General features: G+C 37.2%; 1 protein-coding gene across 7 annotated transcripts; it reads right to left on the minus strand.

Annotated features, from left to right (window-relative positions):
• On the minus strand, positions 1-24,790 carry ezh2 (enhancer of zeste 2 polycomb repressive complex 2 subunit). 7 transcript variants are annotated; one of them, XM_066721951.1, is made up of 21 exons: positions 24,440-24,790; positions 16,875-16,908; positions 14,557-14,680; positions 13,015-13,143; positions 10,174-10,293; positions 9,620-9,740; positions 9,172-9,354; positions 8,860-8,962; positions 8,211-8,374; positions 7,812-7,909; positions 7,157-7,400; positions 6,494-6,663; positions 6,101-6,195; positions 5,908-5,957; positions 5,472-5,597; positions 4,734-4,912; positions 2,039-2,134; positions 1,270-1,351; positions 1,071-1,151; positions 871-955; positions 1-345 (listed from the first exon to the last, which is right to left on the minus strand). In XM_066721951.1, the coding sequence occupies exons 3-21, from the start codon at positions 14,671-14,673 to the stop codon at positions 285-287; spliced, it is 2,304 nt and encodes a 767-aa protein (XP_066578048.1). In that variant the 5' UTR covers positions 14,674-14,680; positions 16,875-16,908; positions 24,440-24,790; the 3' UTR covers positions 1-284. The 7 variants fall into 7 exon arrangements, with proteins under 7 accessions (XP_066578048.1, XP_066578082.1, XP_066578073.1 ...); XM_066721985.1 differs by lacking the exon at positions 16,875-16,908 and having other exon boundaries at positions 13,042-13,143; XM_066721976.1 differs by lacking the exon at positions 16,875-16,908 and having other exon boundaries at positions 5,914-5,954.
• Positions 24,791-27,069: the final 2,279 nt, after the last annotated feature.

Raw genomic sequence — 27,069 nt, forward strand, 5'->3', positions numbered from 1 at the left:
TGAATGTTCAAGTATTGTTTTATTTCATGTTAAATTGTTCCATTATTGTAGCACAATGTATTCCAAAACAATGAGACCTTTTGATACAAAAACTTGCAGGTGTTCAGGGGAAAAAAATAAACTGTAGAAAGCTGATTTTGGAATTACTGTTATAAATTACTATTAAAGGAGATCTTTATATAACCCTACAAGCTCCTGCCGTATCAAACATGTTTTAAAAATGTACGTGGTATTAAAAATTCCTGAAGAGCATAAGGCATTTATTGAAGAGGAGGTAGATGGATTCACGGAATCTCCATTTCTCTTTCAATACCCACGTACTTGAGAGCGTCGGCTTGGCTGTACCTGGAAGTAAAGAAATCACGAAATGAGCCGCCGCAGATGGACTCCCAGAGCACTCGAGCACACAGGGGTCGAACTAAATAAACATGCACTATCGCTTAGAACAGCTGAGCACCCGAGAGAAAAGACGGCAGAACCGATCATGGTCCTGCGTTTTAAAAGAATCATTAAGTGTATTTCAAGCAAGTGTCTTTTGCATTCATGGAAATGTGATGTCACTGTTATAGGTAATGACCTGTAAATCCTCCGAACTCAATGCATACACATGCTCTCTCCTGCTAGACACACATCAACTCAAATATAAATGTTCAACACTGCTACCATCCTTATTTTTAGCCAACAAAATTAGATCATGTGCATTTCTTACAGAACATCTCAAGTTTTATTGAACAACTGAAGTACAACCTTACCTAAATACACAACATTACATTAAAACAAGACTTTAAAAGTGTTCGGTTCTGATCTGTAAAAACTTGACACACAGTGGGTAAAACCTATAAAGAACCAATATGGTTAGTTTCTTCTTACCTGTAGTCAAAGAAAAGTTCCTCACCAGTCTGTATGGCTCTCTTTGCAAATATACCTATCCTGTGATCTCCATTAACCATCATAACTGCACCAGAGAGAGAGAGAGAGGAATCAAGTTACTATCGAGACGTCATAACAAATCATAATCTAACTGCTTGTGTAAAACATCCTCCTCATGTTCACCACAGGCCAGATTGTACCTTTTGCATAGCAGTTTGGATTAACGGAATGGTTGGCAAATCTGATCTTGTTGCCCTTGCGCGTCGCATCTACGACGAAATCTGAAAGAAAACAAGGGGGGAAAAAAGCTCAATGGAGTCCAGCTCCCTCAGTGACGGACTGGCAGCCCGCCGCACTACAGAGGAAGCCTGTGATGGCAGACGGAGAGATGGCGGGTACCGTTGTTCAAGTTGAATAAGAAGCTGCACATGTATTTGTCGTACACCTTCCCCCTGCGGTCGGCCTCGTCCTGGGAGATAATCTGCAGGGGAAAAAGTAGTCAACTTTATTCACAATCTACAGCACCGCGTCAGGCTACACAAGGCATCTGAACGCCACGTGTGCAGCGATCTGTGAAACTGGATACCCACAAACAACGTGTGAAAAGGCCATCAAGCAAAAAGGGTTTATTGAATCATCTTCCAAAGCTTTTAGCATCGACGAGAACAGCAGAAATCCATACACAGCTCTTGAGCCCCGGCCCCCTCCCCTGGAATTACACCCACTGCTGACTGTGCTTGATCTCACACAAGTGGGCCAGGTTATCAAAGCTGATCACTGGCAAGCTGTTCACATATGCCATGGCCTCCTCACCAAGCTGTCTTATTAAGAAATTACGTATCTGTCGACTCTGACAACAAACCTGTATCATTTCATCATGACTGGGCCAGATTACAAAGTAATTAAAGCGATGAGGCAGATGGGCGGTGCGAGTGCAATCAGATGTAAACCCACAAGCAGCCATACACTTGGAAATAAAGGCTTCCGGTTCAAATGTATTCTGAGTGAGTTTTCTGAAGGTTTATTAGGGAGGTAGATTGATTTTATAGGTATGCAGACTGTTACAGAAATGTGTGCACACAATAAGATCATTCTATTCTGCATGTTGTATTACATTGAAGTGTAATGGGTGTTAAGAGCTGATGGACACTCGTCATGTTCTACTAACCTCTCCACAGTATTCAGAGATGAACTCATTCTTCTGGACTGGCTCTTTGATGAAGATGCCCCACCCTGCCACATCAGAGGGAGCCAGCAGCAAGTGCTGAGAAGAAAAGTGACACCCATATTACAAAACAAAACCAAAAAAGCTTGAGTCATGTCAAAGTATACTTTCTAAAGTGTGGGAACCATGTGGGAACAAAATCTTAATCTTTGAGACAATAAATAGGTATAATCTTTATAAACACTGACACAGGTTTACAATCCTGAAGACTTTAGAGATTTCAAGCTACTTAGATTACCATCCTTCATAAATGAGGGTGAAGGAGAAAAATACTTGGAAAGAAAAAACAGGAACCTACAGCTCTGGAAAAAATAAAGAGACCACTGCAAAATTCAGTTTTACCATTTCTAGGTATGTGTTTGGGTAAAATGAACATTGTTTTATTCTATACTACGGACAACATTTCTCCCAAATTCCAAATAAAAATATGAATGGAATGGAATGGCTGCCATACATGTAGAGATGCTGAATGAAGAAAAAATTGCAGTGGTGTCTTACTTTTTTCCAGAGCTGTATACAGACATGCTCAAATTTGTTGGTACCCTTACAGCTAAAATAATGCTTCATTCCTCCTGAAAAGTGATGAAATTAAAAGCTATTACATCATGTATACTTGCATGCCTTTGGTATGTCATAGAATAAAGCAAAGAAGCTGTGAAAAGAGATTCATTATTGCTCATTCTACAAAGATATTCTAAAAATGGACTGGACATATTTATTGGTACCCCTTAGAAAAGATAAATAATTGGATTATAGTGATATTCCAAACTAATTCGTATATTTAATTAGTATCGCACGTCTCCAATCTTGCAATCAGTCATTCAGCCTATTTAAATGGTGGAAAGTAGTCACTGTGCCGTCTGGTATCATTGTGTGCACCAGGAGATCAGACAGAATAGACAGGCATGGTAAATGTAAAGGCTACAAGACCATATCCAAGCAGCTTGATGTTCCTGTGACAACAGTTGCAAATATTAAGAAGTTCAAGGTCCGTGGAACTGTAGCCAACCTCCCTGGGCGCGGCCGCAAGAGGACAATCGACCCCAGATTGAACAGAATGATAGTGCGAATGGCAGAAAATGAACCAAGGAAAACTGCCAAAGAGATACAAGCTGAACTCCAAGGTGAAGGTACATCAGTTTCTGATCTCACCATCCATCGCTTTTTGAGTGAATGTGGCCTCCATGGAAGAAGAAAAACAAGAAAGCCAGACTGGAATTTGCTAAAATGTATTGACAAGCCACAATCCTGGGAGAATGTCCTTTGGACAGATGAGTCAAAACTGGAGCTTTTTGACAAGTCACATCAGCTCTATGTTCGCAGACAAAAAAAAATTAAGCTCTCAAAGAAAACACCACCATACCTACAGTGAAACATGGAGGAGGCTCGGTTATGTTTTCAGGCTGCTTTGCTGCGTCTGGCACAGGGTGCCTTGAATCTGTGCAGGGCACAATTAAATCTCAAGACTATCAAGGCATTGTAGAGCAAAACGTACTGCCCAGTGTCATAAAGCTCTGTCTCAGTCTCAGGTCATGGGTCCTCCAACAGGATAGTGACCCAAAACACACACACAGCTAAAAGCACCCAAGAATGGATAAGAACAAAACATTGGACTGTTCTGAAGTGGCCTTCTGTTCTGATCTGAATCCTATCGAACATCTATGGAAAGAGCTGAAGCTTGCAGTCTGGAGAAGCACCCATCAAACCTGAGACAGCTGGAGCAGTTTGCTCAGGAAGAGTGGACCAAACTACCTGTTAACAGCTGCAGAAGTCTCACTGAGAGCTACAGAAAACGTTTGATTGCAGTGATTGACTTAGGTTAGGTTGATGGTCCCATCATTTTTGTCCATGCCATTTTCATTGTTGAAAAACAAAATGCAAAGCAAAGTGATTTCTATTAAATATTCAATAAACAATGGTGGATGCCAATTACTTTTGGCCAATTACTTACAATTACAGTTTAAATTTATTTCAGAGGAAATTGAGCATTCTTCATTTTTTGAATACCCTTTCAAGATGCATGTAGCAGAAAAACAGAGGTACCAACACTATCCTATAATTACAGTTCATATATATATATGTATAATATGTGCGTGTGTGTGTGTATATATATATATATATATATATATATATATATATATATATATATATATTTATTATATATATATATATTTATTATATAATATGTATGTATGCATATATTATATAATATAAAATGTGTGTATGTATGTATATGTATTAACTGTAATTATAGGATACAGTGTTGGTACCTCTGTTTTTCTGCTACATGCATCTTGAAAGGGTATTGGTCATTTGAAAAGGCAAAAATAGAAAAATCAGGTGAGCCAGATGTTCCAGCAAGTCACCGCACTTCTGCACTTCCCTCCTAATGAGCAAACAAAGCCAGGACTGCATGTGGGTAAACTAGGATCCTTCATGAAATGGCTGGCCTAGATCCCGGAGACAAATTATAAACAACGTCTGCAAGTTTCCTAGAGTTTCGCAATGACAAGCCCAGTGCTCTCACAATCCAGTCTCATGGCTTCAGTGTGATCTATCCATCCTCTGGGATGCTCCAAATTGGCTGGGACCCATGGCAGCAGCCCACACCAAGAGGATCATCCCCCGAGATGCTCACCTTCTTTGCCCCTCGCTGGATGCTGCAGTTCTTACAGGAGACGTTCTTGCTGTCCCAGTGCTCGGCCGCCCCGCAGGTGAGGCACAGATCGGGGTCGCACTCACGCACCGCCAGGTAGCAGGGGCACTGCTTGGTGTTGCACTGAGCCTTGCAGCGACAGCCCGGGAAACGGTTCTGACCTGCAGTACAGCAGAGAGGCATCAAACACGGCCAAGCAAGCGGCCCTTACCATTCCACACATGAGCTGCTCGGGGCAGGAGGAAGGGCATTACCACGTACTGTGGCGATTTAAAAAAAAAAAATGAATTTAAGAAAATCGCATTAGTAACACATTCTCGTGCATCCAACAGGAACATCTTGCGTCTCCTCACTATATGCAGAATTAACAACAGTGTAAATGCAATGGTGTGTCATTAGGGATTTATGGTACGCACAAACGCCTGCAGCACACAGAATGCATCGCTGAGGAGATAAATATGCAAAAACATTGGAAGAAGCTGCTTCAATCTTAGTGCCATAGGGACCAGGCATGCCAGACATGCTCTTGGGCCAAGAACTAAACGCAGGTTCAGAAAATTCGTGCGTGTTGTGTAGAGGAGTGTGAACCAAGTGTGTTGTGCTTCAAGTTCCTGATTCACAGATCAGTGTGATTGAAATGACCAGTCATTGTGCATCGTTTCAAGTGATGTTTTCCCGTGACCCTGCTGCTGTTCCCAGTTGGATCCGGTCGGTACTCACACTCAGAGCTGCACTGGCAGAACTTCTCACAGAAGTTCTGGGCGATGACACAGGGGCAGGAGCTGTCGCAGGGCTGGCGAGGGTGATCACACGGCTGATAGTTATACACGTGGTTCGAGGAGCCGTCTGAAAACATTCAACAGCACATACAACCTTTAGGCACAGCTGTAATACCACTACTTCCAAAACCAAAGAGGATTAATACATTGAATTTAAAATTAATATATTCAAAATAAATATGGAATTACTAAATGATCCATATTAAGTGGTTCTCTTACACTAAAACAGGGATTTGAGACCCTATCATTTCTGTAATTAAAATGTTTTTCCTGTATATAGTCTTGGTTTGGATTAATTATCTTTTTTGGTATAAATTAAATGTTCACATTAATGATACATTGATGCATTTCTGTAAAAAGAGGAAAAAGGAACATACACAAACCTTTTTTCAGTTGGATTTTCCTACAATGTGTTGCCCACAACCTACAACAGTAACCAAGAGAACGGGACATAAGTAGCAGCTGTGTGTGAGTTTGCTACAGCAGTCGACCTGAAATGAGTCAACTACAGACCAAATCCAAATCCAAATCCAGAGTGGTTCTCAGATTTGCCGTTTTTTAGATCCTTACCTGTGTTTCCTCTTCTTCTTTCTTGGGGGCGTGTCTACATCCTCTGCAGGGGCACGTGCAATGATACTGGATTCTTTTACTCTAAACTCATACACCTGAGCACAACATCAAGAAGCAAATCAATACACATTGATACAGCAGAACATTATACATTGGTATTAAAGAAACTTGTCATGAAAGCAAGGTAAGTTAGTACACTCATCCAGGAGAGAGCTGTAGTAAATGCATTTACAGCCCCATATTTTAAATTATCTACTAACAACTACTTTTCATAAATCAACAAGTTTTACAATATATACATTTCTACTTACTTACAAGTTAATACCAGTGCAGTGTCACCAGATAAAATATCCACTCTTGCTCTTTTTAAACAGGCTCTGAAAGTGGTTTTACCTGTCTGCAGGTCTTTGTACCAATTAGCCTGGCTATTGCACAGAAGTTGTCGTAGTAGGTGCCGATGAGCACCCTGAACAGGGAGGCCTCCGCCCCACTCCAGTCCACATTTTCTGGGGGCTCAGAGCTCAGCTTCAGCTTCACAGGAGTCTGGCAGCGGGAGTTGGCTTCTGTCAGCAGAAACGCACAGGAAACCAGCCATTGGCAAAGGCACCATGTCATTTTGTTCCTTTCCCGAGTGGAGTTTAATCTTTATTTATAAACAAGCTCACAAGACAGTTTATACTATACAACTTTAGTCAGTATACTCAATTCATGGATTCCCTTTTGTCTTTAAAACAAAAGCACCCAAGTGCATCACAAACTTGTACAGATCTATGCTAATGTGTACAATACAGACTAATATAAGTTTGGAAACATTTAGATAGTCACTGGCTCTCACACAGATGGACACTGACAAACATTTGCTACGTCCTTTCCATGAACTGTGCTTGGGACAAACACCTGGACTTGAGAGACCAGCACTAATAATTTGTAGGAAGAACTGTAAAGAAAGCCCATGCACTTTTATAGAGCACTAAAACATATTAGGGTCTCTATAGAAACCTATTCCTTGTGGGTTTGTGCAAGGTAAGCCAGATATGAAAGTCAAGATCAAAGCACCTGAGGAGCTGGTGGTTTCTTCCTTCTTGTCATCATCATCCTTGTCATTGACATCTCCCCCGGCGTCCCCCCCTGCCTCCCTGTCACTATCGGTGTCCTTGGTTTCGGACATGTTCACAGTGGGGGTGCTGGGCCGACTGTTGCTGTTGGGCAGCCTCCCCCGGCGGCGCCCCACAGTGCGCTTCGACGGGGTCTTCGCTCTCTCCCCGACCAGACCTGCTGGATACTCCCTCACCATGCCATCCTGCTCCAAAAACACACAACCTCCATGAGCACATCTGGGCTTTTAGTTTTGTTTTGTTTTTGCAATTGCTGATCTGTTGCGATAAACTGCATAAAGAGCAGATTATGTGAAAAAAACAGGTTTAATTTAGATATCAACCATTAATTCCAACACTACTTCCATAGAAACTGATTAGCAGGAAACGCGTGTTTTAACAAATGTAAGGTAGTCAAAGATTAAAATCAAGGAATACGAGACCATTTAGTTCTCTTCTACATCAATTCAAAACATTCTGACTGCACTAAATTAAAATCGAAAACTCCTAATTGTAATTTCAGTAACATTTATGAATATTTGACTATGAAAGACAAAGCTGCTGATTGTTTAATTCCCCTACATTTGTGAGAGATGCAATTTTACTTTAACACTTGCCTGCACCAAATACATATAGCAGTCAAGGCCGCAGGGTTTGCTGTCGACCAGGTTCTCCATGTTTTTACGTTTGTATGTATTTGGGGTTGCATGGAAAGCTGGAAAGAAAACACACCGTGCTAAATGTTAATGTCAGCCATCTTTGTATATCGGAGACTAAAGAAGTCCTGAAAGGTTTTAAAGAAAATAAATAATTTTAAAAGTGGGAAAAAAACAGAAGGCTATTGTCAATTAATAAGTTATTATAATTCACATATTTACATATAAAAATGGTGATTGCAAAAAGGGTGGGTTACAAAATACAATTGGAGAATCAACATTACTGAATGAAAAGCTTATTGAGGTACTTTTCCAGTGCATTCCTGACTTGCGCAGGAGTGGGAACATGGAGCTACTCACGGTGGAGGAAGCAGTCATACTTGAAGCAGCGCCTGCAGAAGAGCGTGTGGAAGGAGTGCAGGCTCTGCTCCCTCTGGACAGACTTGGCATTTGGTCCGTCGATGTTGGGGGTGCACTCTGGAGGAAGAGCCCCGGGGAGCTGCTGCTCTGTCAGCTCTTTGTACCTGAGCGGAGACAAGGACTTTCAGCAATCAGGTGCTCCATACCTGTATACATATCTGCATTTCAGCAACCAAGCCGAACATTGGCTTATATGGGGCTATAAATATGTACTGCTCCAAATTCAATATGGATGCAAAATTAATAAACCACATTGAGTATCAAATATCAAAAAGGATGTTTCCAATAGTATACAAACTATGCACCGTCACAAAGCTTGACATTAAATGTGATCTCTTGGCACAGAGATGAGCCCGGCACACCTGCATTCCTTCTCTATAATAACATGCGTCAGTCGAGTCACTGCTGCTCAAGGGTTGTTGCGTCAACAATTTTGGGAATTGGCTTCAGTTAATTACAAGCTTGTGTGATTTATTACTACCTTAACACTGGTTGGTATTTGAAAGCAGTTAAACAGACGCTAACAAAAAGGGTAATTGATTTTGATTCCAATAAAGTAAAACATTAAATACGTAAAATGCAGACGCACTTTTCTTTGAGTTCCTCTGTTGATCCTTTGTCCGGAAACATCGAGGAGATTGCTTCAAATATCTTGTCGGAGGGGAACTTTTTTGAACATTCACTTTCATCACCTGAAAAGCAAACAAAATTAGGCATCACTGTAAGTGAAAATGGGGAAAAAAACTTAAATTCAGAAATTTCTGAAGCAAAACAATACGTAAAATACACTGATATAATCTAGCAAAGGCAATATTAAAAATGTCCTTGCTTTTTAAGGAAATGCCAATAAACAGGCAGCCACTAATCAGGACTCATATCTGTACAAAGCGTCTTGCTGTACCCTCTGTACTTAAAATCTGGTCCTTCCTCGCGTCGTCACTGTCGTCCTTCCCATCACACAGGTCCAACTTCTCCAGCTTGTAATCGTGGTGGTCATCTTCATCCTCATCATCGTCATTGTCACTGTACTGATTGAGTGCATTGACAAGCTCCACAAAGATCTCATCATTGATGAAGCCACACTCTTCATGGTAGGAATAATGGTGGAGAGGGGGAAGGAATGACCAGAAAAAAGGAAAAAAAGAAAAGCCCAGGTGCCAATTTTAATGCTTAAATAATGTTAAAAGGGTACATTTTCCAATTAAACCCATTATTGGTAGGATGAAAAAGATGGAAGGGTGTTAAACAATAAATACACGAAAATTCACTTGGAGACAGATTTAATCATTTGCATTTGCAGAATGATACGAGCGCTCTGTTCTGAAGGCGCATCTCACAGTAACCCTCACCCCGATCTCCGTGGACCTTCCCGTCGTAGTTCTTAATGAGCTCCTCGATGAACGTGCCATCTTGGTCCAGAATCTCATCTCCCATGTAAGGGATATTGTGCAAAACTGTCTCATCCTCCACCTACAGCAGGAAAGACCGACAGAACTAACATGATTTCTCGAAGCCCTGATGATGGATGCTTATCATACGACTTTAGTTTAGCCAAGTAATTACAAACACAAAAACCGGGGGTTTAACATTGTGAATCCCTTCTATATTTTACCACCCTGCTAGTCCTTTGCTGCTCTACAGATACATTATGCACTGCACAGCTTATAAATTAGGAGAATGGATTAAAACTGATAATTACGAAGTCTCCGCATTCACAGAATAATTTTGGGCTCTTATCTCCTATTCACCAGTTCCAATGACCAGACAATCTACAATACTTTGTAATGCATTAAAAATTCCACTAACTGAATTTCCATAACCGAGTCAGTTATATCCCTTTTCTCTGAGAATTTGACAGTTTGAGCAGACCACTAACGAACAAAAACAAATCACATTACTTTACCATGAAATTTTGTTGAAGGGGAGACCAAGAGTACATAACAGGTACAGAAGCGACAGCATTTAGTGTCTTCAGAGGAATGACTTGCTTGGAGAACTCAGAGAATCCACTGTCCACAGTACACTGCAGGGGAAATGCGTCAATTGCCATTATCTTTACCCATGTGATTCAATTCAGTTGTCACTAAGGATATTTGACCCATACAGAGTTTACAAAATATACAATAAAAAGCACTGAATGTACAGTATGTTTATGAGAAACACAAATGGGATGGACTGTATGGACACATTTGATAGCAGAAGTACCACCAAATATACTACAAAGCAAACGTCAAGTGAAAAAGTCTGAAATGTACTACATTCAAGGGCAGGTGATAAATCCTTTTGTGGTAATATTCTTCACACTTGAGCTGCTGTACACCTACTGGGTAGGTAGAGGCATGTTTAAAAGAACTAGTCTTATCAGCTAAAATATAACACAAACTCCCATGAGACTGAAGAAAAACACAGCCTTCAGGAGTTCAGATGCAGCTGCATTAAGATTACTGATCGCCCAGATGCAGAGCTTGGTAATTTTTGTTGCTAATGTATCTTACAACGGAGGCAGCTTAAAAAGATGAAAACGAGGAAGAAAGGGACACTTTTTATTGATAATGCAGTTAACTCAAAGTAGGCCAATGAATTGCATTAACCAAAATGAGGTTCAAGAATGGTAGACATATTTGCACCTTATTTAAACAAGCAAAAGGAAGGTAAGTCCAGTCTTATAACATCCAGTTTTATCATGTTTACAAAGTTAAATCTGGTTCAGACTGAAAAAATTATTAAGAATCTCCTGAAACTGTTATATTGAACCAGAATCAGAATTCTCCACTACAGAAACTTCAAACAATAGCACATACAATACTATTTTAAATGAATAGTAAATATTTAAATACATCTATAATTTCTCATCAGTAGAATTAACTAATTCAGCAATGCAGCTAAAATTATGTTTTGCATTAAATTAAAGAAAATTAGATTGGACGCAGTCTTGTGTTTTAGGAGCTTATACAATTTCTAGTTTCATATAATAAAATGTGTTTTGGACAAAGTGTGATGTCAAGTATAGAATTTAAAGTCAAATATGATGACTGCTGTGTAATAATAATAAAAAAATCTGCCTTGTGAAGTGGTTATGTTTTATTTATTAGCAATTAATGCAAAGAGTTTACAAATATTTGAAATATATTTAAATTTCTATACACCCCAAATTAGCCTAGGTATTTTTTGTTTATATAAAAAGGAGCATTTCCAGGTTATTTACAATTTATAATATTGTCCTTTGCTAGAACAGTGTTTATAGCGCGACCAAGTTGGCAGATAGCAACGTTACGACCGTTTAATGTATTACGCATTGTACAAAAATAATTTGAATCGGTAATATTACATTTGTATAATTGTTTTGAACATGTTGTAGGCCTCCTCTGTGAGTTATGCGGTTGTGAATACTGGCTGTGTAATTAATACATTTAAACAATGAAACATAAAAAGCCAAGTCTAACATGTTATACAGGTTATCACTAAAGTGAAACTTGCATCTGCATCATCTTCAGAAAGAGACTGAGCAACCAGGGCTGACTACGCTCATCTGTTAAGCTTTCAGAAACATGTTATTTCAAACCATGCTCTAGAGACTACTACATCTATGCAACCCATATTTGCCAGTTGTGTTTATACCAAGTCTGAACATACTGATTGTCTGAATACTTAATATTCTGTGGGACAATTCAAACATAGAAAACCTTGTAAATAACCAATTACATAAAGACTACTCTTAAACACTCCCCAGATAAGGACTTTAGAATTACAATTACACAATATGCATATTTGAACCTTGGCTACACATTTTGCTTATTATGCCCAATTAAATCTAGGGGAATCTAGGGGAACTGTGATCTAATCTAACACCATGTGTGCATTAAGGAGAAAAATACTGTTACTTCAACTATTTCTTAAAGACTGTTTAAATTAAGTATCTAACCTTTCCTGCTCCAATAGGAGTAGACATGTACAGATATGTCTTCTGTAATTTAGATCTCCAGCATAAAGCATATATATATATATATTTTGATTTGTCTTAATTGAAAAATTCTCTTTTTGGTGTCTGAGGTTGCTTTTACTATTCCCAGTGCTCAGTGTCTCTCTATGAAAGAATTTAGATCAAGTAAAATATCCCATTCAAAGTGAGAGGAAGATTGTTATATTTAAATTAATCTCTTTGATGCCACCCTTGTACATTCAGATGCATTTTGGTACAGAGCATAAAACAGCAGTTGTCTTGCTCCATTTCATTGATTCAAAAATAGAAACATTTGAGTGGTCTCTTAAACAGCACTGTGTAACACGCATGACCAGATTTAAAAAGAGTATTTCATATTTCACTTCAACTCATAAAACATGCAAGAGGTTGAGAACATATCTAACCAAAATGAAATGATCGATAAAGGATCAGGGGTGCACTGGAAAGGGTTTAGATCTGTATTGTTTATAGGTGTACAGTCACAGTCCGAATAAGTTTTGGGACATTAAGTTTAGACTGAAGTGCTCTTATCAAAGCTGAAAGAGAGTGCTTCCTGAACTAGTTTCATTCAATGGCATTCAATGTGGCTGAACCTCTGATGCAAGCAAGGCATGCTCCATGGGTATGAATGTGCCAAACACATGGTCTTTGATCGGGCCTTTGATGCAAGTTGGAGCTGAGTGTGAGTGGGGGTAATTGAATAAAACCTGGATACCATTTGTGGCTGGTCCAGTTTGTGGTGCTTTTTTTGGAGAACCTAGATTATAAGCTATGGGTGCTGACCTCTCTGGTCCCACGTAAGGAGCTTACAGATGTCATGATGTGCACAGGCTGTATCCGGCGCAGTCTCCATTCCTGGTTCAGGATATCGGTTCTTTCAAGGATCTTCTGGCGATTGGAATTAAACATACTCTGTAGTACAAAACACAAAACATGCTTAGTCACACAAATGCAAACTTTTTGGTATTCACAATTCAATAAAATAAAATAATTACTACTACAGAAAACAGACAAAAAACAAGATTGAAGGGAAAAGCAACTTTCAGACTGGACAGCAAAAATGCACAGAAGAAATATGGAAAAGACGAATAGTTTTTGCAGCGTTCATTTGTTAGATTAGGTCAGCTATTTCTATACACTGATTGTTGAAAGCCATGTATTTAAAGATGTATGAGAACAATACATTACATTTACTAGAATAGTGCAGAGTAATATGCATGCCAATATTGACATTAACAGTGTATATTTAAAATATTGAGGAACCGAGACAGGATTATACCGTTTTCATTTGGTCTTTTTAGACTGATTGTGCTGCACGTATGCATAACAAAACTACTGTGATGATGCAGCCACCATTTCTATGAGCGGTCACTGTTTCTTAAATTAAAGCATTTTCCTACAATATCATTTTCATAAACATCTCTTGAAGTGACAGTTTGCAATGCTGTGTGAAGCAATAGAAAAGTCTATAATTATCACATTGGTATAAGGAAGAGTGTCATTTTTGAACAGCTCAATATAAATTATGCAACACATAGGTTCTGTATTCTACTGTAATCCAGGGTTTAACTTGGCTATGCATGCAACATGCCTGAAGATGCACAGCTAACAGTGAAATTACTATATGATCTTAACATTTTCACAATGTACTATTTGTTTTTTCCTTTGCTTTTAGACAGTGCAGATACTGTTGCTTGAACTGATATTAATTAACATGATACAGCAAAATAAATACAAAGTTTAGTCTTCCTATTTTGTTTAGTCTAAGTCGATCACATCACTCGGCCTTCAAACTTTAACCTTGGGCCTGACAATGAGTTAGTACCTGCAAAAAGTCGACTAGTTATGGAATCTACTTGGTTTCACTAGCTATATAAAGCACAACAGTTCATTATTCGCTTCGGTTCACCTCACCGAGTTAATATACTCACTACTAAGACCACATATGTCCATCAGTTATTAAGTCTGATATTTGCTAGTTTACCAAAATAAGAAAGATTTTATGACCTAAACCTAACCTAGTCAGTGTTATTTATTTTTTTAATCTACTACTCAGCTGCAGCAACGTAGAATGCAACCCAGCCGTCACAGGTTTTTACTATAAAGGGAACATGCCTAAATTAAAGAAGACATCTGTTAAGACTCTTGTGGATATTCCTACAATTATGGTTTATCAAAGCATGTTTGCATCAATTAAACCACACTATTATCTACAGATATCATTTGCTGCCTTTCAGAGAGGCTTTGTTGCTTAAATAGTTAAACTGGGACAGTGAGAAGAGTTTAATGAATGATGCATTAAATATTTAGATCCTCAGTCTTTACCTTGACCTCATCAGCTCTTCTGAACCTTTTCAGTTGCCTGAGACGCATGTATTCAGATTTCACCCGTTTCCTCCAGCACACCGGCCCTTTCTCCGATTTCTTTCCAGTCAAGCCCATGGTAACCCTGCAACAACACCACAACATTAAGCATTTCAATCCTCAATCTCAAGAGACAGAAAAGTCTGTACATGTTCAAGAAACATAGAATTAAATTGGAATGTTACACATTTAAAACATTAGCCATGAATGATTTATTGTACTTTATTAAGCTGTAAATGATCTAAAACCCTCTCACATCTGTTCTTAGTAAACAGCTGAGTTGGTGTTTCCCTAAAGAGAGCCAAAGTAATTAGTTCATTTATTGAAACCATTATTCAGCAGTTCAGAGGCAGATGGAAAATAATGAAAAACATGCAAAAAAATGTGCAGGATCACCATACAACTGATTTGCTTGTTTCATATACTGCAAAACTCCTTTTAAAATGTATATTGTCCATTTCAACAACAGCAATACCCTGACAGACAGTAAAACTGAAGTGAAATGTGACATTCAAGCACATTTATACTTAACTTTTCACTCTGGTCAGCATTCCAATACATTTCAATAAGCCACTCAATTTCACGAAGGCTGTGGCGTTTATACATTAAACCAACAGCAAAGAATTTTATGAATATTCAACAGTGCTTAAGAAGAGGTACAAATACATTTTTCCAACTTCCATTGCACCTTTTCCATAATACGATGTAAAGGAGAGAGAATCTTGATGAAAGAAATCCGTTATTCACAGCCCTTGTTAATCAGCTTTGGTTTAGGCTCATCATGTGTAAGTTCCAAATAGAATCAAAAGGCCCCGTCAGCAAAATGACATTTAAACACACACAAACAAATGACACTGACTGTATTTTTTAAAATTCTGGTTGGCTTACCGAGACAACTTAAAAGGTTGAACAGGCATTTCTGAGACCATTTTGAAACACCAAGGTCAAATCCAAAGGGCAAACAGAAAAGCAGAGCTCATGTAACCAATTTCCACATTGCATAAAACCCTTATTTTAAAGGCTATAGTGAATTATTTTTCATGCTCCAGGCTGACAGATTGTCCAGACTTCAGACAGGCCATGCTAGTGATAGGACAGCATATCTTGCTGTCAGACGGAGTGAAGGAGAGACAGACACTCAGCTGCTTCTGAAGAGTCAGTGCCAGTATGTGGCTTTGCATACAAGCACCTGCACACACAACTGTGGCTTTAAAACCTGATTTCCACAAAAAGGGCAGACAAAACCATTTGCACTTGGTATACTGTCAGTAATATAAAGCAAATCACCTGAAGATAGCCAAGTGTATTTATTTTGTAATCAAACAAGACCTCAATGTAATGCACTGTAGGATGAATGCATCACATTGAAAATGGAGAGCAGGAATCAGCGCATTAAACTTTCGTAATTATTAAAAAAAAAAAAACGGTATATTAAATTGAACTGTGATTTAAGCTCGTTCAAACCTGGACATATGAAGGTCTCAATAGCTCTCTGGGTTTGAGAAGTTGTATAACTATTTGTAAATTGCACCACCTTTGAAAACAACAATAAGATCAACAACAGGAAATGAGAAACCTTGTTGCTTTGTTTTTTTCTTCAACACAGCAGCTGTTAACTGCAGAAGGCAACATTGGCTTTGACTTCCCGAAATTTCAATTCTACATTAAATACTGTCCTGTATAAAATCATGTTACCACAAGGCTGACTGTTGTAGCATACAAAGTGTGTTAATATATTAAAGTAGAGGAAGATCGTTCAAAACATTATTTTTGGAGTAAACTGTATTAAGAATGAACAATTGATTATTAACTGGAGTTTAAAAGTAACTATTGTGATAGTAACAACATTGTTTCTATTGAATACCATTTAATCTGACATGACAGAGACCGGCAACAGCAGGAGTTATATTAAACTGGATGGACTATTTTGTGCAGCTAATAGCAGGCAGAAGCATAACCATGTCCATTTACAACATACCTAAGGCAGAAGCATTAATAACAATCAATTTTATTTATATTGTTCATTCATTTTCAAAGCCAGGACTTCCTTGTTCCCGAATTTCTTCAGACACATTTTCCACTGTGCTTTTTCTGAGCTTAGCTCCACAGTGCTCCCCCAGCACTGTCACAAACTTATTTTGAGACTCAGTTTTAATAAGTGCATTCATCCCAAAAGCATTTTACACTGAACAGTAATAAATACATTTGATTTAACAGTATTAGGCCAGTTTCATGCTTACTATTAAAAAAAAAAAAACAAGAGTAACTAATTATATTACCTTTCTATGATCAAATGTATATAGAGATCTGCTTCTGCAAAAAATAAAAAATAAACAATAGGTGTAACTACAGCAAGGCTGGAAAAATAATTGAAAACTGAATTTGGCATTTTTGCAGAAAGCAGGATCCACATAACACTATAATATGCAAGCTGGAGTTTTTAAGACAGACAGCAATTTTCACAGCTAACTGAAAAGGGTAAACTATTTATAATATTCAAGAAATGCATGGTAACATCCAACACCATTGCTTGTATTAGACAAATAGTGATTTCAAGTACAAAATGTCATGAGAACTACAAAACCCTGGGGGACTACAACTTTAATAAAGCACTACCATCACATGTCTGCATCTTTGAAATGAAGAACATTTTACACAAAGGCATGCAATTGATATTGCGACATGGTATAACACTACCAGCTGAACCAGCATCCAATAAATAACTTTAAACAGACTTTAAATTACAGTACATTATTCACAACTCAAGCAGTTCCAGTTGGAATTCTTTTCAAGCTTTCCTGCACCATGCTAGCTTTTCACTGGTCCTTTTTCCCCAGTTATGATTCTTATGGGCTTTTATCCTTAACAATTAGCTTTAATATAATATTTTATCCAACATGCAGGATGCATTTAAATGTCCTGATTTTATTAACTGTACAGTGTAGTACAGTTAATCAATTGAAACACCAAGAAAATTGCACAGCCTTGACGGGGAGCGAGTGAAAGTGTGTGTGTGTGTGTGTTGGAAACTAGAGTGAGTGAGAGTGCGGGGGGGGGGGGGCGAATTCATGCATTTTATAAGTTGTGTACAAGTTGGACGTTGAGGCATTTGTTTGGCCAGAGGGGGCTGCCTGGCCTGAATATAGCTGTGGGAAACCCTGCAGTGCTCTAGGAGACCATGCTGTGAAAGGCACTACATAAAATTATTTTTGCCTCACAATTCAGCCCCTGAGACCAAATGTCACATGACTAATTATTCATCCAGATTACAAGTGTTCCACCTGATGATCATATCAGTCAACCAGAAACTAGCACCGACCGTCAGTCTTGCAAATGACAAAATGATACCTAAATCTGGTTTCTATTAGCTATGTTTTTCTTTGTAATAACGATTTAAAACGTCTGTGCTCTTCAGTTTCCACTCTTTTTTTTTTTTTTAAATCAGATTACTAACCCGTGTATTACATGACCATTTACCATTTTGCATGGCATGGTTAGCCGGCACAAGTCACAGTAGAGGTTTTAAGGTTACGTATTTTAACCTCATACACATTACAGGTCAAATTTTAGAATGCAAAAAAAATATACAGAGACTTGGAGTAAAAAATATATTGTTCATTCTTATTTACAGATGGCATTCCTCAACAGATTACCATTATCTCTGTAAAAATATGCTGAAGACACTGATGGGAAAGTCATCTCCCAAGTACAAGAGCTGCCAACCTACTTTTTTTGGCAACACACATACCCCCTCCTATCTGCATAGCCTTCATAGAAACAGTACTGTGGTGCCTGCCAATACCTTCTCTTCAGTATATTTTTAAAGTGCATATTATTTGTAGCAAGATGTGACACATTTCTAGCATCCCTCCTCTGATTCTCTATCCCCTATTCATAATATACCAGAAAATAAACTCCTTATATTGGCCTTCTATGATGCATGGATTGCTGTACAGGAATATACTGATACAACTTCATAACTTTGTAAGAACAAAAAGGTCCCAAAGTGAAGGAAGCATGTGCAAAGTGGGGAAGCTGAAATCACAGTTTTATACATAGTACATTATGTAAAAAGGGGCCCAACTGAGTACTTAAAGATCTATAAGTAAAATAATAATAATAATTGCCCTATGATTTACTATTGTTCAGAGTTAAGACTGGTGTGTGTGTGTTTAAGTAACAAAATTAATATTTGATGAACAGGACTTTGGCTATTGCACAAAGGACCTAGGCCATTGTTCTTAATCTGACAACCTGCATTAAATCAGGTGTCCTATAAACCATTCTGATGCTTACTGCAGCGAGGGGGTTCTGTTCCTGCAGTCCCATTATGTTTCCAAACCTTTGTCCTACATACAGTATTCCTAAAAAAATAAAATCTCCATAAAACAGTGTAAAAAGCTAAAAAAAGTGTTTAAGAAAGATGGGCAATTTAAAAAGTCCAAAGATAAAACAAATAACTGAAAATCCATCAGATATAAATAGGCTACACTCTAAACTTTCTTAAACCTTGCATAAGGTCTTTAAACAATTCCCCCAGATTCTAGGAATGTTTCAGTTACCACAGGCAAAATACACTGAATCGTTCCCCTTCTGTCAATCCTGTCTTTCTTCTGTGTTTAGTTAACACTTATGAAGCTTCATTTATGTGGACACATTTGATAAAAACTGTGCCTCGTCAAATTAAAGCAGATGTCAGAACTTTTAAAGTGTATTATAACGTTTACAAACTCACTGATCTATTATGGATTTTCCTTGAAGGCCTACAGGATACTTGGATTGCATTGTCCCCTGTGTCATAAGAAAAGGCATGGTCTGAGACTGTGATCAGCAGGGTTTTTGCAGAGCTTGTTGTAACTTCTATACAGAATAACAGAGTTCTAAATCCCTTCAAATGATTAAATGTTTCAGGACTCCCTTCATGGTTTTATTCCACCAAGATGATCTATGCCATGCACACCACAAGCTAGCAGGTGATGCCTCATAAAGCATCCAGTTTAACTGGACTCTGTTGTATCCTGAATGAAACCCGGTTGAATAACTTTACACACAGACACATTTTCAGGAGTTCAATGTTATGGGAGCACAGACACAGTGGTGCTACAAGTGTCAAACATTCTTTTCAGTTCACATTGGAAAAACGTAAAAATGTATGGTTCAGTTATATGCAAAACTATTAATCATTATCTATAACGTCAATATCCAGACAAATTAAACCATACATCATAGGAAATTAAAGCACTGTACAGAGCATTACAAACATATTGAATATAATGTGGCTGTGGCCTTCTTCTCCCTGCTATTTAACTTTCAATTCAATCTGCCTTGACTGTCCAGCATCCAAAACCCTAGTGGCACCCTTATACCTGTACACCCTTTTAATCTTCTCTTACACCTTAATGCAGCAGTTCTCAACAGCGCCATCTTAGGGGGTCCATGGGAAGGCACAATAGCACTAAGCTTTGAAAAGTCCTCAAATTGCATAACAAAATTATGAAATGCAAATCAATATACAATAGAAAATCAAATGTTTGGTAAGGCAGGGTGCAACCCCAATTGCTTCCCATTTACTTAAGTGTCATTTTAATCAGTTTCCTCATTGGATGGATGGAAGAATGCCCCTGAACTCCTAGCAAATTACAGCTACGCAAGTTCAGATTTTCAAGCGGTGTTTCAGAACAAAGCATAAACACTCACTGTAATGTTGCATTAAGACAAAAAAGTTAGAAGTGCAGATCTTTTGGTTTCTGGACAACCGAAGGCAGCAAAGTTGAGTGGTGGGGGGGAATCTATTTAAAATCCAAAAGTTGTTGGATACATCCATTATATTAATTCCTTTCCCTTTTTTCCCCAGCAAGATATATTGTGACCAAAACCATTTAGTTTTAGATCCAGACCAGGTTGACAGATGTGTAAAATACATTTCTTTTACAGTTTTATTGTTTGTTGGAAATTAGAGAAACAGTGTACACTTGCAAATGGAAACAAATTAAATGTAGAATATACAATATCATGAAAAAATATGGTTGTCTTTAATCAATGTATCGATTTGACTGCATGTGTTGCATTGTTCAATCGTAATATTGAGCATGCCAGTATGGATTTTTTTTTCTTTAATATTGATTCAGTTTTGATCAACAGGACATTATTGTGAAATCTATAATTTCTCATTTATCTATTAAAGTGTTATAAATTGTTAATAAAATGCCAATTTATAGCAGTTACATTGTGTCAGTGAAATAACTGGTACATGGTGGTGCAAGAAAGCAAAAAGGGATCCATGGTTTATCATAACTACAAAAACAGTAGCTAAATGGCAGAAATACATGATTACACCTCAGCTGCATGTTGATGTTGAAAGGCATCGATTCATATATAAACCTTATAATCTAAGGGTTTAATGAAGACTTCCATTTTAAACCGTTTATCTTCCATGGGCTTTTAACAATTTAAAAAATTATAGAATCCATTATAGTATTGAATTCTTAAAAAAAAAAAAAAAAAAAAAAAAAAAAAAAAGTATTATCGGTAATAAGATAGCTTTACTTTGGTTGTGCATTATTTGTAATAAATGGTGATAAAGAGGTTAATTATTTAGTCAGTTGATTAAAGGATGTTACACTAGTTTAACTCCATTTGAACAAATAAGGTGATTGTACAGAATTGACTTCTTACATGAAAGAACAAAAATAATTATGGTTTGTAGAATTTGTGTAGTCAACTCTGTTTTCACTGACCAGAGTGAACACACACAAGAACAGCATTATCCCAGGGCAATTCACTTAGGAGAAAAACAAACCACCAAAGCATAGACTGCTAGTACATTATTTATAATAAGTCAAAGTAAGAAAAACAACTAGGTTAGAGTAGGACTAACCAACAACAGTAGATTTAATTGGTTAAAATCAAAAATAAAAGTAATAAAAAAAGAACCTATATTTCAAAGATCAATCTACTGCATGGGAAAAAAATGTACCAATTATATTAATTATTTTTTAATTGAATATTTTCTTAGCATGGACATTAAAATGTTCCTCAAACAAATGTTTGATTTTGAACAGTTATCAAATTACATACAAAATCAATATCTGAAATCTCATATAGATACCACACATCCGTATTCATACAAAAGAAATGCTGTTGTGTTCAAAATCTTTCCTAGCTGATGACTTAATTCAAATGAAAGGGACTGACTCACAACCTTGAAGTTGTATTGGATTTCTAAAATAACTAAGCTAATTGGAACATCTACCATAATAGATTATTATAGAATAAGACTTAAGAAATCTTTTAAATATTGTAATGGTCCGATTAAATTGGAAGCAGTTTGGATGCTTCCCACGAAAATAATTACTTCCCAACACAATACAATAAATAAGTTGCAAAATAATTAACGTTATCATTCTAAAAGGATTCTAAAGATACAGAAGTTAATTTGGTGGAAATGGAAAATATATTTTTTTCCCTTTATTGGAAATATTTCAATATAAAGGAAATGTAATGCATTATATAGAAATAATTTATATTGACAGTTAATTTAAAACATTCTTATGAACAAGTGGGTTAAATGCAATAAATACATATTTTGAAATATCATTCAAATGCAATAAATGTATAGAGATCATATATAAACTGATACTGATGTTGATTAAAACTATCTTAAACCTCTAATATTTATATTGGTGTAATACAGAAAACAAGTTCACCAAACATTGGCAACAAATATTTAAATACTGTCTGACACTGCCTTTGCCATGTTTTTTTTTTTGTTTTTTTTCCACTTATCTTCAAAATGTTTCTGCCCATGCGGTAACTAAATTAAATATAAAGTAATGTGCACTGCCATAAAAATGTGGGAGTAGTTACATTTTTGTTATATACCCTAAACATGATGGAAATGCATCTCAAATATAGGAACTTGATAATGTTTTACTTTAAAATAAGACAACCACAGGTAAAGGACAATTAAAATTGTGAATGCAGATTACCCAACCTCCTGGATTACTTGAAACGTAGAAGAGATACAAAGGCAATATAGCCCGTTTCATTTTATTATAAACCACAAGATTCAGGCATCCTGTTCCAATAATTGTGTTGAAATTACGAGAACAAATGTTAAGGTGTGCTTTTAGATTAAATCAGTTACAATAAATTATTCTGAAGTGAAATTCAAAACACTAATACAAATAACTGCTTTTCCTTAGTTTTACAGCAATAACTTACAGGAAACAACAACCTTGCTCATGCGAGCAAGTAGTAAGTGATAACACGACATCACTTTTGGTAAAAGCATTTAAATGACTACTTATAGTGCACGGGTGGAAATACCTTACCTTAAATTGTTTTATTTAAATAACTGTGTTTAAGTAGTATGCTGAATAGAAATTCAAATGAATGCATGTATTGAATCACATATGAAAGTAGTGTTACAAATCAACATCTGTCTTTTGAAACAATTTTCAAGTTTACCTATGATTAGACCAAGTACAGGTCTAAGTCATCTCTCTCCAGTACCAGACCGTCTTAAAATGGAATCCACTGATTGAGGTTTGAAGTTGACAAGCTTTGCAATTATCCCAAAATCTGCCTTAAACTATTGTATTATGACAACATATTACATGTATTTTAACCAATACATTATTAACACAGTTGTTAAATAATGAATTATATGGTGAAAGAGGCTCAACATAATTAGACCAGCATTTGTACTTGAATGTAGACTTTTCTGTACAAGTCTACTTCACCTTTAGAGTGCCATCCCTCTGTTGTGATACATTGACAGATGTCATTAAATATAACAAATGAATGTACTGTGTTTGTCTCTGCTTGCGTTTGTAGGGGTGTGTATACATGAGGTGCAGGGACAGGCCTATATATAAATGCAATCACAAGTCACAAGCGTACTTTACAAAATATAAGACTGGAAATTATCATGTAAAGCCTTTAAATTCATATAATTTGAAGCAACATATACTAATACATAAATATATTCTTGCCGGTTGTGATTCATTCATATAATACTTAGAACACATACAGACAGCTTGGATAAGTAGTGCTCAATTAAATAAGTTTAACCAGCTTCAGTTTAAGGTTTATAATATGAAATAACATCTTAGATTGCCATCTCAATTACACTGATAAAGTCACACATAAAAAATGAAATAACACACATTGCAGCACATTGTAGCACACAAGAACAAAACTAATTCTGATTCACTATTCAAATGTGTGAAACTTTGTATTAATTTGTTAGCAACACCAACAAAAACATGAGGCCACTGTCCCATTCAATTCAAATCAGTACTAATGCAGTTCTTATAATATTACACAATTATAATAACAGAAATGCCTATTAAGTGCGATCCATTTGTTTCTTGCTAATGTAAAAGCATAAAATGTAATCTACTGAATCCATTGTCAGCGGATCTGCTAACAAGACATCTGTGTTAAGTATATAAATACATATATAATAAGGAAGTTAAAATAAAAAGCAGTAAGGCACAGTCAAATCCAATCGGACTGAAATCTCGCTTAATGGGGTCAAGTCGAGGAAGATTGGAGGGAAGAAGAAAAAAACTTCCGTTCTTATTATCTAATCAAATCAAACCCTGATTGAAGACCATCTGACCTGCCGATCAAACCGCGCAGCCCCCAGCGAGGTGAATTAAAAAGTCGCAAATGGGTCTTGCGGTCGCTATAAACAGGTATTTCCCATGTGTCCGGATTTCTAACGCGATTGTTTTCTTTCAGCCCGCTCCCTCCCCCAAAATATGGTTAACAACGTAGGATGGCAGTGGCGGCTCACATGCAGCTGGAGAAATGCCCTCTCTCCGGGCTCTCTTACCTGTCAGACGGGCTGCTCTGTCCACATCCACGGGTATGAACTGGGATCAATTCAGTCCCAAAGCCCCGGCAGCGCAGGGCTCAGCGGAGGGAGGGAGGGAGGGAGGGCTTTTCACCTCGGCGCGTCCACAGACACCGGCTCCTCAACTCGCACAAAGAGGCGCTGCTCTCTCCGCGGCTCCGGGTCGCACAGCCGTACGATTACAATTCTGCCATGTCCCGGTACGAGCAAAGATGCGTGTTTGCGCGGCTCTGCTCCACGGACTGCCTTTGTCTCGCTGTTTCCGCTTCGGCAACTCTTCGGACTCCTTGTTTCTCTCTCTCCCCTCACTCAATATCCGCCTCTCCGGCGAGGAGGATAGAGACTCGGCGAGCGCCAAACACACCCGCCAATCACGGCCCCCGACACTCAGCGCCCGCAGTATCGAGGGAGGTGATAGGTGGGAGCCCGCAGGCCAGCCGTCCAATCAGGATCGGCTCTGTGGCGGGGGCCCCATATTGGGGGACATGTGGAGAAGTTCTCTTTGTTCTCGTTTTTTGTGAAAGCGAGCAGGTTCTCAGTGATAGGAGTGTGGGATAGCTTTCATTTTGTAAATATGGCATTGGCAGCATTTTTTATATTTAACATTGTCACAGTGTCAGGTTATTTTTTTAGTGCAGGAGAGGACAGTTACAAATAAGTTCAGGTGGGACTGTTCTTGTATATATTATTATATAAGGGATTCAATCCCGCATTATTCTTGATCAGTTATTAATAATACAATCGTGATTTTAAAAAGTTATACGTTTAGTAGGCTAGGTTGTGTAAGTTTAAATTAAATGAAGGGAAACCTATATATCCATTTGTGCAGTCACCAGTTCAAAGGTAGAGCGTATATTGGTTGCGTTGCTGCGCAGGTCTGCGCTCCTGCACCAATCGGATCGGTGCAATTCTGCAGATCTGCGACCCGAGAACATGTAGTTCCAGAGTGACTGATAGAAACTGTCCAGCTGCCAGAGAGCATCTATGTAGTCATAACTTTATTGTTATTATTATTCTTTAATAATATACCAGTAATTAAATAATAATATAAGTAGAAGAAGAACCAATCCTTGTACATGTATGGTTAAAATCCAAAACATTTTTAAAAGATACCAAGAATATTTTTTTAATTATTCTATCGAAGAAAATCTTAAAATATTGAAAGTACAGATTTGATTAGATTGTAGCCATAAATTGTCCAATCAGCTACTTTAAAATAGCAGAAAAATTATATACACAGTACACTACTATTATTTTAATCAATGGAATTAATATTGAAGCAAAAAATCAACATTAATTATATCTTTTAACTATAAATCCAGTTATCTTAAATTTTAAATAAAAAGAGCAGCAATACATACTTTTATTGAATGTATAAAATAACAAAAGACAACATTTATTTTTTAATTTAATCAAGTGTCCCTAGCAACCTGAACCTGAATCCATTCTCCTTCGTTCTGTTACTGTTTGTGTTGCATATTCTTTAGCTAACTACTGCAAAAAAATCAGAATCACAAGTCTTCTTTGCTGTAAATAAATGTTTTAACACATCTGACATTACAAGTATGGGGTGAATAAACATGTTTTAAAAATGTACATATTATTACAATTAACCTGAGTACATAGGGATCTCACACTCCCATTTTAATTAATACTAACTTAGCAACACCAACACCCAATAATAACATTTACACCACTATTTTTACCTTGCATTCTATTATTATAGGTTGATTGGTTTTGATAAAATCCCCTTCTACATCCACCTGATATCAATGACTACTAGCTTACCTATAATCATAGCATGTAATTTCAATGTTGTAGTTTAAATGCTGTTTGTGTGCTGGTGTTGCTATGCTAGTCATAATTGATAGCAGGTGAATGTATGGGTATTTAGACTGAGGCTGAGAAATAGCACATGATTCCAGAAGTGTGTTATAAAGAAGATTCAAAATAGAAAGACACCTGAAGATGATGGAATCACCATGAAGATCTTAAAAGGATAATGGATAAGATTCCATGGAAGGTTCCATTCCAAGATAAAAGGAACAATGCAACTGTCATTGTCCTTCACAAGAAAGGAGACAAAGAATATATATCCTATAAAAGTAACATTTGTTTAGAGTTTATTATTATTATTGTAGGTCTAAGCTCTTAAGTAAAGATTATAGGGAACTCTGTATTTCATATTACCATGTAACATTTATCTGAAACTAAATTTTGATTTGAATTTGTGATACCCTTTTACCAATTTCATTTTTTATTTTTAACCTAAAATATGTTAACTTTATTATTCTGTAGGCTAATATAGACAGTTACGTTTTTTTTAACCTGTTCAGGATTTTTTGTCTTTACTTTCATAGTTATTTGTGTGTTGTAGAACAGTATAATTTTCAACGTATTTGCAAGGGTGTTAGCATTTTCTACGCATTGTGTATTACATGACATGCATTTACATTAGTATACACTGCAGTTTAAAACGTTTCAATAGCTTTCATTTTTTTAAGCTCTTTTTGAAAAAGGGAGGGAAATTTCTGTTATGCAGACTCAGATACACGTGGTATTAGGAAAAAACACCACCATGGTGAAGGTCTTAATAACGGTCTCATGCG

Source organism: Amia ocellicauda, chromosome 2, assembly GCF_036373705.1.
Source record: "Amia ocellicauda isolate fAmiCal2 chromosome 2, fAmiCal2.hap1, whole genome shotgun sequence".
NCBI classification, from domain to species: domain Eukaryota; kingdom Metazoa; phylum Chordata; class Actinopteri; order Amiiformes; family Amiidae; genus Amia; species Amia ocellicauda.

Excerpts from the sequence above, each read along its gene's own strand:
- ezh2 (XM_066721944.1), bottom strand. The coding sequence starts at position 14,673 with ATGGGCTTGACTGGAAAGAAATCGGAGAAAGGGCCGGTGTGCTGGAGG. Across the intron at positions 8,963-9,171 it reads CCAGATTTTAAGTACAGAGG|GTGATGAAAGTGAATGTTCA; the intron begins GTACAGCAAGAC and ends TTTGCTTTTCAG. Across the intron at positions 2,135-4,733 it reads TCCAGCGAGGGGCAAAGAAG|CACTTGCTGCTGGCTCCCTC; the intron begins GTGAGCATCTCG and ends TTTTCTTCTCAG.